The 12,984-nt window shown below is 38.6% G+C and overlaps 1 protein-coding gene across 1 annotated transcript in view; it reads left to right on the forward strand.

Annotated features, from left to right (window-relative positions):
• Positions 1–5,770, forward strand: part of CNIH3 (cornichon family AMPA receptor auxiliary protein 3) — a 46,055-nt gene extending 40,285 nt beyond the window's left edge. The window contains exons 4-6 of the mRNA XM_051783428.1: positions 5–117; positions 2,666–2,809; positions 4,790–5,770. Coding sequence (XP_051639388.1) covers positions 5–117; positions 2,666–2,809; positions 4,790–4,817 — 285 coding nt within the window. The 3' untranslated portion in view covers positions 4,818–5,770. The remainder of the gene's footprint in view (positions 1–4; positions 118–2,665; positions 2,810–4,789) is intronic.
• The last annotated feature ends 7,214 nt before the right edge of the window (positions 5,771–12,984 follow it).

Here is a 12,984-nt window from a genome sequence, read left to right on the forward strand (position 1 = left end):
TTAGCTGGTCTTGCCAGAGTACTCTATCCACAGTCTTTTCTGCATAATGTTTTTATGTGCTCAGGAGTGGCTCACGCTGGGGTTAAATGTTCCTTTGCTTTTTTATCACTTGTGGAGGTAAGCCCTTCTTTTATATGCTGACTGCTTGTTAGCCTTGCTTGCCAATTCAGCACACATGCAGATTGTATGAACAATGAAGGACAGTGATAGGAGTATGGGTGAATATCTTTTGCCCAGAGGGTTATGCCTATAAGCAGCTGAAACTTACATTTCCAGCAAAAAAGGAAATTTTTTCATGAAAATTTAGTTGAGATATATATATCTATCTATATATCTTTATATGTCTCCCCTATCTCTCTTTATATGTATGTATTTATACTATATTTATATATTATCTCCCCTCTCTCTCTCTCTCTCTCTCCCATATAAAGGTTGCTTTCAGTTACTAACTTAGGTAAATATTCCAAAGAGTGTCAGGATGCACACACTGCAACTGAATGAAAACATGGAATTTAAATAGGCTGGAATCTGAATGTGGAACTCGGTGAAGCTCTAAATACTTCACAGATGGGGAGTTGTAAGACAGTTGGTATTTGAAAGAGCTTGGACCTATTCATTCAGCCCTAACAAGGAAACCTTTCCATTGGAGTTGTGAAATAAAGACTGGGCAGATTGACAGATTTTTGCATCTCATCTTCTTTGGCAGCTTTATGATTTTTTTTCAGTATAAAATAAGTTGTTTCTTTCTGTACAATAGGGAATTGATGTTCTGCAAGAGAATTCTCTCTTAGAGACTCTTGGAGTAAGGATTGCAATAGGTGAAGAACTATTGTCTTCACACTGCACATGTGAAGAAGTGAGGAGTATTTCCACTCTGGATCTCTGATATGTGTTTTTATTCACCAAGGGGCTTTCAAATTGATCACGTAAGACCTGCTGCTGTTTTCCAGATAGGCAGTACAGCTGCTGCTGCATCTTCCCCTGCATTCTAGTGGAGGATCGGCCTTCTCTTGCCTCTGACAATGACCAAGAGACATCAGTTTTTGCATTTGTCAGTCTGGAGTCTTCCCTAGTTTTGAATTTTCACAATGTTTGTAAAAGCACAGATGATTTTTGTCTGTCGGGGTCTCTTTGTGTTACAAAGGTACATATGGTAGCAGAAGAATAATTCTGTAAAGAAGTCAAAACCGTCATCTCAAACAGAAACTAAAAAGTAGTAGCTTTTTTACACTTTTTTTTCTGCAAAACCTTGGTAGTAATGCAGAGTCATGTGATAAATTCAGAAGTTAGAGTGCCAGTATAGTTCTCAGAAAGCTAAATGAAGTGAAGCTTCAAATCCTTTTCTCCCTATTGTTTGGCTGCAATAAGAATAACAATGTTTTATGGTGCTGTTTTACTAAGGGTTAACAACCAAAGTGTGACAATAATAGTAATTTTAAAAGTTTCTAGAAACAGATATGTCCGAAAGGAAAATGATCAGACTCTAAATCATGATATAAATCTTTGGAGAGAACTTTTGATTCTCTGTTTTTTTCTGTGATTCTCCATATGCTTTGCTATAAGTACTCCATAATTTCTGCTGCTTTAACCACAGACAGGCTTGGGTTCATTGTGTAAAGTTCTGCACAAAACCATGGGAAGACACTGTGTAATATCTTCATCCCAGTAAAGATAATTAAGAAAGGTTTCACCTGTGGTCTCCATAAAAGAATTTGCAGTCTTATTAGAGACTGTAAGTGGATGCAACTAACATTGCAAGGGAGGAAGGCAAAGTTATTTTTAGAACACCTGCTTTCAAAGTTTGCTGCAGGTCACTTGTTTGGGGGTTTTATATCTATCTATCTATTTGTCTATCTATAAGCAGTCAGCAGTCCTCAGTGTTTAGCATGTCAAAGCAATAGAAATAACATTATTTTATCTGATTCATGCTGATCTTAAAGCAGTTCATTAATTTTGTTGAGGACTACTTTTTTTTTTGTTTGCTTTTGCTTTTTACTGCAAAGTAACTGAGATAAAAGCTCCTTTGCCAGCGATGTTGTTTTGTCATGATTTTCTCAAACATTCAGTCGTTGCTGAGAATAATTAGAAATTTCTCTTAGGTAAGAAGAAAAATATTTTCCAAATAAAATTATTTGGATGATAAATTTTTGAGCAGTGCTACATGTAGAAAACCTTAGTCAGCTGGCTCTTACATTACTCCATACTGTTTTCTCTTTCCTTTTCAGAGTTGGAGGAACTTAGCTACCATCTGGTTGAGACTGTCACCTTTCATCATATCTGAAAAAAGTTGTGTAGCTGCAGTTAAAGCCCAGTAATCCTTCTTGTATGTTATGATCACAAGCCACCATATATTATCACTCACAATATGTGAGTTATTAGTAAGCCAGAACTAACTATATAGGAAGTGGGAATGTTTCAATCTAAAGAATTAATAGAACACAGAAAGTCCACATTCATTAAGTGCCTGGTTCTATAAGAAAGGAGTACTTGGACTGGCATCCTGATTTTAATAATGTCTGGAAATAGAGACTTGGAAAAAAAGAGAAATTCCTCCTGTATCATGGAAGATGGTAGTCTTCTGAGCTGGTGATCAGGAGGGTGAATATCTGCACATATTTAATACAGAATATTATAGAGTCATTCCAGATGTCTTCTGCTCTTTCAGGTATTTTCGTTGCCCAGCAGATAGTTCAGAGCTAGCCTATGATCCACCTGCAGTCATGAATGCAGATACCTTGAGTTACTGCCAAAAAGAGGCCTGGTGTAAGCTGGCTTTCTATCTCCTTTCCTTCTTCTACTATCTCTACTGGTAAGTCTGGTCATTTCACTAAGAAAATAATAGCTGCTTTTCATTTCACTTGTGAAACTGTATTTAGAAATAACTGGAACCAATTGGCCAGTTTCCTTAATCTCATAAAACTTGCTTCTGGTGTTGACTCAGGGAAGCACACCCACTTACTGCTGACACCTCAGTACAGAATATTAAGTGTTTATCTAAGGCCTGAGCCAGGCCCCAGGGACAACCCAAGGAAACAACTTTTGCTCCTCTGTATACTGTCTCAGGATGGATGAAATAAGAAATTTTATATTAATGGTATTATGTCAAATAAAATTATAATGTCCCTATGATTCAAGAGAATCATAAGAAAAATACTGCACCTGCTGGTGTAGTGATGCTCAAGATGGTAAATCAATGGGTACGTAGATGCTGGCTGGGAACTTGGGGTGTACCATGCCTGTAGTCATTCCTACAGGCTCCTTTCATGACAGGGTAAGCCTGTGCATGATCCAAACTCAAAATTAAAGTACAATCATGAAGATATGCACCCTAGTTGTATGTTGTCCCTCCTGCTCCTTTCAGCTGTCAGATATCAGTGCACAGTCACAAATGCCCAGTGCAAAAATATGTGAGGATCATATTTAAGGTAAGACCTTGGCAGAATCCCTGTGCTTTTAGTCATCCCCATAATCACACCATAAAAACTACTTGACAACAAACTTTAGGACACTTTAAATGGAGGTGATGTTCTATGATGCCTTTCTTCTAGTCCTTCTTCTATAATGTATTTGCATAGAGTTGCCTCTGCCTGTCTTGCATGTAGTCATCCCTCTGCAAGGCAGGTTTGTTTGCTGGTGGAAGAAAAGTGTTATTTCTCCTGACTATTGGTCTTTTATCTGCTCCCCATATCTTGAGTCATTGCTGCAGGTTGTTGTTTCTTGATATGCCTTTTAAATACTATTGAGAACAAAGCTTTCTCTTCACCTATGAGTGTGTATGTGCCTGTGTCTGCATATGAGGGCAAGAAGCTGGTAGGGGCCTAACTCACGTGAAGATGGATATGGCATGACAATTTGAGTAGTAGTTTAGCATCCAGTAGCTTTTTGGGTTTAGGCTGAGCACCTTTACCTGTCCTCTTCAGTAGCTTTTTGGATTTAGGCTGAGCACCTTTGCCTGTCCTCTTCGTGGGGCTGAGAGTGAAAAGCATGGCAGTTATGCTAGAGGAGCTCTGTTGGTAGTGTAAGGAGAGATGGCAAGGAATGGCTGGAGAGAAAAGCATTTTTAACTCCACCTTTTTGGGTTGGGGATCAAAGTCAGCTGTGTACTGTGGTCTAGCATTTCTGCTGGGACTTCAGTGTTGTGCAGCTTCCTGTGAGCCCTGCTTCCTTCACTCTAAAATGTGGCCATAATCCAAAATCCACTGCCTGGTGCTAAATAAAGTGGTATAAATTACATACAGTTTTACAGTGCTTTCCTGGGTATTGGCAGAACTAGATTTGCAGTAAAATGGAGCTGTGGCAATATACTGTGTTTTCTTCACTTCTCAGAGTTGTATTTAATATGTATGGACTCACTCCAGCTGGTGCATTTTATGTTTCATCTACTGCACAGAGTTTTTTTCCAAAAGAATCAAAACAATGCAGTTTCGTGGAAAACCTTGCCTGCCCTGCTGAGAGTTGCTGAAGTTTTAAAGATCAAACGTGCTAAAGCAAAATGGTTTTGTTTCTTCACTGTTCAAATTGAGACATCAGACTGAGCTTTAAAAAGCTCAAACACAGCTTGTGGTGCAGTAGAATGTCGATAATGAATTTGTTATTTCTTGAGTGCCTTTTGATACCCATCTTGAATGCACCATAATTAAGATGCTTTAGAAAGATAGAAAGAATGCAAAGGAAGGCACAGGCCATTACAGTCAGACCTGAGGAACAGACAGCAAAGGGTTGTAAAAATCAAAGTACTCTGTATGCTTCAAAAGGATGCTTTCATGGTGTGTCTTTCTTTTACATTCAGCATGATCTACACTCTGGTGAGCTCTTAACTGAAAGATCATCGTTAAAGACTGAAAACAACAAAGACTGGAAGTGCAAGGACAAGTGAACCAAGTGATGCATGATTAAAAAAGCAACAAGGAAAAATTTGAACCCAAGCAGTTAATAGAGTACATGAAAGAGAGACCCAGCAAGAAGAAGCAGATGACCATGGGAGAATGGCTGAGTTAATTGTTTTTGTCTCCTGTTTCTCAGTGTACTGCAGTAAATGACTCTCAAAATCCAGGCAAACAAAAAAATGCAACAAGGGCCAAGTTACACAGCTATTCACCTGTCCAGGAATAATGCTGCTTGCTTTAGTGGATTCATTATAAACTATAGTCCCTACTGTCTTCCAGGGAGCGAAGTGTCTTTTCTTAAGGACTCTTATGGACTGAGGAAGCAGAGGACAAGATAATCTTACACAGAAAGAAGACCTATACAACACATTCTGAAAATGAGCACTGAGTGGACTTCAGATAAGATACATGACTGTCCTGAAGGGATATTCACATGATACTAAGCAAACAGGGATGTCAAATCTCATGGAACCGTTTCAGTGGTTTTGTTTGGGTTTTTTTTCCACCAAAATAACGATGACAAAAGAATTTGCAGTTGCAATATTCTGTTTTCTGATTATATGCTATTCCTGCAGGTGAACACCCAGTATGTTTCTGTACTTCATTTGTGATACGCCAGTAACATACAGTGATATGTATAAATACATTGGGTTTGACCTAAACGTGCCAAGCACTTATCAGAATAGTGTTCCTCTGACTGGAAAAAAAAATCCAAGGTATAAGCTGCATATATTAAGGAGGGTTGTAACATAGGTATTATATTCATCACAATGCTGGAGAACAAATACTGGACCAGCTAATCATGGCCTGTAATTCTGTTTTGCAGCTTATTTCTGCTGTAAAATTTAAGCCAGAACAAATACACAAAATGTTTTTGTCTTTTATGACATTCGTATTGAAAGTTGTTCATGTTTTTATAATTTAAAAGTTTTTAAATTTTATCATACAAGTCTCATTTAAATTCACATATATGGGCTGTATGTCTTTATATAATATATATATATATATATATACAAATACACATCTACATAAATACTCACAATCTATTTACATTTTAGGTTAATCTGTCGAGATCAAAGGCATTGAGTGTCCAGAACTGCTGCTAAATGTATTTCAGCACTGAACCTAGTGAACCTGGGCTCATTCCCTCAAAGTCACTGGTGCTCTGGGTAGTAGGCAAGCCTGTAAGTTCAAGACTAACACCAGTGCATGCACAGACAGTGCTTGGATCTTGCATTGTGAATGAGCTAACAGTTGGGTATGTTGCTAACAGAGATGTGGCAGAGAACAGTGCAGAGAGGCCCATCTGTACCCCAGCTTGTTTACAGCTGATCTCGTTAGCACTAGCTCACTGTTGACCCAGCCAAATTTTGTCTGGCTACTGAGAGCCAGTAGACTGTTCCTATATCCAAACTCTCAGATCTTTTTCATCTGGGTACAGGACTTCAGCAGGAGAGATGGAGTCTCACGTTCAGCACTGCCTCTGTGCTAACATACCCTGTTTCAGAGCATGGTGCAGAAGCCATGGCTGCGTGAGTCATCCCATGTCTGGCAGGTTCCGGACTGAGCTGGAGTTACTGTGTGCATGCAGTGCCAAGACTCTTTCTGCTTTGATCTGGCTACATTAACAAAATTAAATCCTGTTAGCTTGCAGAGCACAGTGTCTGCATGCAAACTGTCTGCTCCTGGGCCGCGCCAACTCTGGAATCACACCTGGACGTTGCTTGGAAGAGTGCTAGCTGGTCTGAGCAAACACTATACCGGATTCATTCTAACAGTATTTAGATGATGAAGTTGTCCCAGGGGCTGACATTCTTTAATTCACAAGTACAGACATAGCCAGTAGGTCTTTCTGGATGTAGTTTAGCTTCATACAAGTATGTTCCCAGTTCTGTAAGCATACAAAAAGGCTGACAAATCAGATTACTTGGAAAGCTAATTTGGGCTCTTACAGTTCATAAGTTTGGATTGCACACACTACAGAGGTGACTAAACTGCTCTTGAAATCACACTGACCCTTCCAGCAATACAGATGTGTTTGCTTGGAGTGAGCTTGAGCTAAGAAACTTCACTGGATCATTACGGAGCTAACTCATAAAGCTCTGCTGCTGTGGTATAATTAATGCACAACTCATAAAAAATTGATGATTGTAGCTGAAGTTTTTCTCTACAACCTAACTAATGCATCTAGTTCTACAGAAGTATAGGAACTAGATTCACAAGAACAAATTACAGTGATTAACTTCTAGATATCTTGCTACCTCATAAAACTCTCAACTCTGAGCAGGTGACTGAATCTTTCCATGCCTCTTCTAGGATGTATAGGAGATGGAAAGAAATTAATTCAGGTTTCCTATATTTCAGATACATGCTTTAAAGTCAGTTTCATTAAAAGGCTTGGAATTTTTTTGTGTGTTTGGATGGGTGAAAGATTGATCACATCTTGCCTGAAAACACACAATTTTCAAATCCTGAGATTTAGGCATGAGCTGGACTGCTAGCAGGTCAATTGTTTGCCTACAGGGCTGGATATAGAAGCTCTGTGAGTTTGTGTAACTGGCATTGTCATGTAATTCTTGACTTTGCACAAGAAGCATTTGCATATGTGCATCTTCTGAATGAACCTTCAGGTGACTTCAAGGACATAATGCTTGAATGGACTTGCTAGGTCATTTCAAACAGGTTCTCTATTTCAGGCAACTTCATCAATATGCTTATCAAACTCCACTTGAAAGCAGAACACTTCGTATGATCCTACTATGGCTTTAAGCAAATGTTTCCAGGATCTCACTGCTCTGGTACTAGAAAGTTTTTCTGTATTTCCAGGGTAAATTTATTCGTAGATAATTTATTCCACTTGCTTTGGAGCCAACATTAGCCTAAATGCACCTTCTCTCATGCTGCTTAAGACTTCAATATACAGAGAAAGGAGTCCTTTTCAGCCTCCATTCTGTTAAGAGTGAGCTGTCTCACGTCCTCCTGTAGAAAAGCTCTCCATTCCCCATATCTTCTTTAAAGGATTTCTCTGTTGTCTTTCCAGTCAAAATAATCTTTCTTAAGAGTGGATGATCACAGCTGTTCAGAGTATTCTGGAGAATATCTTACTTTGACTAATCCCTACTATGAATGGACAATGAAAGCTAACGTTCCCAGTTCTTTCTGATAATCCTTATTAAAAAAAGTAATCACACTGCTCTCAATAGCATTTTATTTCTCTTCAAGATAAATCTTAGTTTAAAGTCGATGGAAAAATTGTTTAATATTAGGATATTTTCCCTTTCATTGTATTTAGTGAAACTTCTCCTGAGCAGAAATAATTTATGAAACTGGCCAAAGCATTAATTGAAGGAAGTTTCAATGCAAGACAGGTATTGCCAAGTCAAGACCTTCAAAGGTGTCTGCCAGTATCTAGAAGCTGCTAGTGCTCTGGACCTCACAGACAGCAGGGTAAGATATAGCCCTCAGCATGTTCCTTGCTCTGTGTTGTTACCCAGGGGTTGCAGTATCTTGCTGGGAACTCATATATAGTGAACGTTCTTAAGACCAGATTTGTCATTTTCTCTGTTAGACTTGTCAGCCGTGTTATAAGAGAAGCACAAATAGAGGAAAGAAGAATGAAGGATAAAAGAAGCACAAATATAGGAAGGAAGAATGAAGAATAAAAGACAACTGTTGCTCTCTTTGTCCCTCACCATGTATGTGACTGATTACAAGCTAAGTCTGCTTCACCCAGAGTATGGTTGGGCAGTAGAACAGGCTCCCCAGGGAAGTGGTCACAGCACCAAGCCTGACAGAGCTCAAGAAGCACTTGGACAACACTCTCAGGCACATGGTGTGATTGTTGGGGCTGTCCTGTGCAGGGCCAGGAGCTGGACTTCGATGATCCTTGTGAGTTCCTTCCAACTCAGGATATTCTATGATTCTACTTTAACCAAAGCAAGGGAAGTAAACTGCATAGTTGTTGCTGAAGAACAGAAAAAAATGAAGTGATCTTTGGTCACAAAGAAGTCTCTTCCCCTTGTCACACTTCTAAGGGAGAAATAATGCATGCTACCCCTTTTTGTCTCCAGTTCCATCTTTTGGTTGGTGAAGGCTACAGATTTTCTCCCCAAGCCTGCTTCCTTCCTGTCTCTTTCCCTGAAAGGGTTAATGTCATTACTTAGGCACAGCAGTCCTCTTCTCTTCTCTTACATGCTCTGGTGATACAGATAGATCCCAGAAAAGACATAAGAAAACACGTCACCTCCCTTTGCTCCTTCAAGCAAGCGTGCAGTGAGCACATGCTTAAGTAAGTATTTATTTTCCTCATTTGTACCATCTGTGAAGTGAGAAAGGTGAACCTAGCTTGTGAAATCTTTCCATATATGTAGTACTCTTTTTTTTTTTTCCCCCGTAACTGTTGAATCTGCTTAAAGGAAAAAGGTAGAACATGAAAAGAAAAAGTGGGAGAGGATAAGACCTGAATGAGCTGCTTACCCAAGGGGTAGCTACACAATGTGCTGGCCTGTAGCTGCCTGTTCCTGGAAGGGACGAAAAGTCAGCCCTGTTGGCAAGGTGTTGCTCTGAGGTTCTGCCTGTCCTATTTTTAGTCAGGTAATTGCAGTGATGCTGAATAAAATTGTTGCTGCTATGACTGTTTCAGTTTCAAATACAGCAAATCAGTGCTGATAGCAGAATGCTTCGCCTACAAATAATTAGCTATACTTAAGCTGTCAGAAATGTTTTTCCATCTGCTTCCTTGAGCCGTACTCTTCCTTTTGCACTAAGCCAATGAAAGTGGAAGAAAAAGTTCTGTAACCTACACCTTCTTACAGAAACTGTTCTGGGGTTGTTATGATCTGGCACTGCTGCTGGGTCATGATTACTCATACATTATTAATAGGGGTACTAGCAATCTGTTGCTTTTCCTTTCTCCATTCCATCTCCACACAGATATTTTTGCTAAAAAAAAAAATGTACAGGGCATGATCCAAAATCCTTGAATGTAATGAGTATTTCCTTTTGTTTCCAATACACTTCATCTATAATGTCCATTACTCTAGAGCTACATGGGAAGCACGGTCACACTGGAAAGTCTCTAGAGTTTTGCTAGTAGAAATCCCATCCTTTAAATCTTGATATCACATCCATTTAACTGAATTATGTTAATGGAAGAGGAACCTCCATTTTTGAGGGATAAGGGTAACATTTCAATGCTCATGCCAAACTGTCACAGAAAGTTATATCAGCTTGGTAAAAATCTGGCTTCATGGAAGTTTATGGAAATCATACCTCTTCTTTTAATGTGAGCCCCACTTACCATTGTACAATTTCTACCAAGAGGTCAGTTGAAATTAAAAAAAAGGAAAAACCCCAGCAAACACAATAAGTTTAGTTAATCAAAAATGGTTTTGGATGTTAGATAAAGCTTGGGGTGCTACAAATAGAACAGGAGATGAAAAAGTCAAAGCGAGAGGTGGTTTTTTATTATTTGGGAAGCAACAAATATTAGACTGCCATCCATGCTGCACTGAATTTTACATTGCTGATCTCAGTCCATATTCCTGCGCTGGTGAGTTTTTTGATCATTTATTGCTCATGAACACATTGTTCTGATTTATTTTTGTTCTGCTCAGTAATGCAGTTGTAAGTGGGAAGGAGGGAAAATTCTCCTCTGAAATACGATATTCCCCTTCTTTTCTCCCAAATAACCTGTGAACATGCTGTAACAAAATTCTGATGATGTGTTTCAAAGGTACACCTCAACTGAAGAACGAAACTGTTTGCTGCAGATGATATTATGATGCAATTTAACAAACCACAGTTTTAGAAATATTTTTAGGTGCTTACACACTTAAAATAGTTATTTTATTGCCTCTAATTGCTGGCCAACTTCTCATGTAAGAGAAAATATACTTCTGTGGCCTGATTCCATGACTTTCTTTGTAGTCAAACTCTCGGTAAAACTGAGGAACACGAAGTGCATTTTAATTATTTTTTTCCTAAGAATGGCATCCCATATTTGGGTAATATGTTATGGAAGTGGAATGAAGCATTAAAAAAACGAAATATCTTACTTAGTCTAAATTTTGAAGAGATGTTCCTCCTTTTCTTCCATGAATTATTCCTAATATCAGTGGTTTCTTGACAGATCTGAAGAAATCTGCCTGTCCCACTGTTCTGACAGTTTCAGTCTTTTTAAACAGATTTGCCACCACTGATCATTAGCATGAAACACTGACTGGAAGGCATAGCTCCTACAGGCCACCCCAAGATTTGTGCAAATGTCTTAAATAACACAGAAGTAATCCAGTCTTATGGAATAGCTCGCACCTGTGCATAGTAATATAAAGTAACAATCAAATAATATAAGTAATACATAGCACAAGTCAAATAGTACAAGCAAAGCAGGATTTCTGTCTGTATTTCTGTGTTCTCTATGTAATACATTTTTTTTTTGGTAATACAGTATTTTGCTTGTTGTGAAAAGCAATATAATATACAAGACCAAAGATAATCAGGCTGCTGCAGTTAACAGGAATGCAGAGTTTGAGCATAGTTATTTCTAAACATTTCAAATAATTACTGTTTCTGACAGTTACTGACAGCTTGCAGTTACTGGAGGTGCAAATTCTGGTGTTAATGGTAGCTTTAAGCAATACATACATTTGCTTCTTTTGGAATAAGAATCTATATTCCTTTCTAAAACATATTTAACATATTTACAGACCTTACGTGACTCTCAGTATATAGAAACTTTAAATGTATTACAAAAAAACCGAATAAAATGCAAATACGAAATACAGCAAACATGGCAGGTTATTTAGCAAATTTCTAGACAACCTTCTTATTCAAAGAAAATTTCTTGGTTTGATGTCATTTATTGTGGGTCTCTGGACTGTCAAAGTCCACCTGAATGCTACCATTGCCAACACCAACAGTTCAGCACGAACATGAGGAGATACACATGGTTATATCTTCCCGGGTGCCCAGAAACTTCTCATCATGTAGCCACCTTTCCTGCAGAGCAGGTGACATCCACTTTGTCACTTTGAATCCCTTGACCTTTAAGAAGGGAAGAACATCACAGTGCAAAACTGTTCTTAGCCATTTGCGGCCAATGATGTTGACCTACCTTGCCCTTACAGGCACGTAGTGGTCTCCAGATTGAAAAGTACCATCAAGCAAGAGCAGTTTTCACTGACCTGTTCTTAAGCTTCAACTTCTACTATTTTGGAGTGGGTTTTTTTGTTTGATTTGGTTTTTTATTTTGTCTAAAAGGAAGAGTTGTTCTCTATGCATAATGACCAGCATTGCTACATTGGTTTTGGAAACATTCTTCAAGCTCACAGTCTCCTAACTGGAGGTGATGGCGCTTTCTTCTCCCTCATTTTGTCTGTCTTGTCAGTTTAGATTATGAGCTCTTGTGAGATGGAGCCATTTCTTTCTCTGAGTAATGCCTGGCACTGCGTAGCTGAAATTGGGAATTACATGTCTAGATGGTATCATAATCCTAAATAATTAATAGTTTTTATCATGGGAGGAAACAACAGAATTCAATGGAATTAGTCAAAATGTATTTTTTCCTGTGTCACCAAGATTGGTACCTGACCTGGTCTGTTGCTGTGCCTTGGGGCCTACTGACAAACTGAAGTGTGCTTTAGCTCTGAATGCATGTAATGCTGTAATTTGATGCTGCCAACAAGCACTGAAATGTAAAGAATAAAATGATCGAAACAGTTCCCCATTTCAGTATTTTGCACCCTTCTAATTCCTATTTGCTTTACCCTTTTTTCCTGTTCTCTTATGATACAGTGGCATCCTGGCACCTTTTGGCGTTGCACTGAAAACAAATCCGGTGCAAGCTCAGACTAAAACAATGACACTGATTTTAATCCAAATTATTCATCTGTGTGTACATTTATTGGAGAATAAAATTATCCTGTTTTGGTTTTAACCAGGTACAAATGGAAATCAGCTGTTTTGACAGAAATCCTTTTCATCCTGGTATATGAATAAAGCCGCATTTGTACAGGAGTTTGGTGTTTAAATGTGCATTAGCACAAATACGTTATTAGGCCAGATCAACAGCACAGAAGTTGCCTCAATTTGGCAAAGG

Source organism: Manacus candei, unplaced genomic scaffold, assembly GCF_025592945.1.
Source record: "Manacus candei isolate 608988 ecotype Guabito, Panama unplaced genomic scaffold, ASM2559294v1 h1tg000017l, whole genome shotgun sequence".
NCBI classification, from domain to species: Eukaryota; Metazoa; Chordata; class Aves; order Passeriformes; family Pipridae; genus Manacus; species Manacus candei.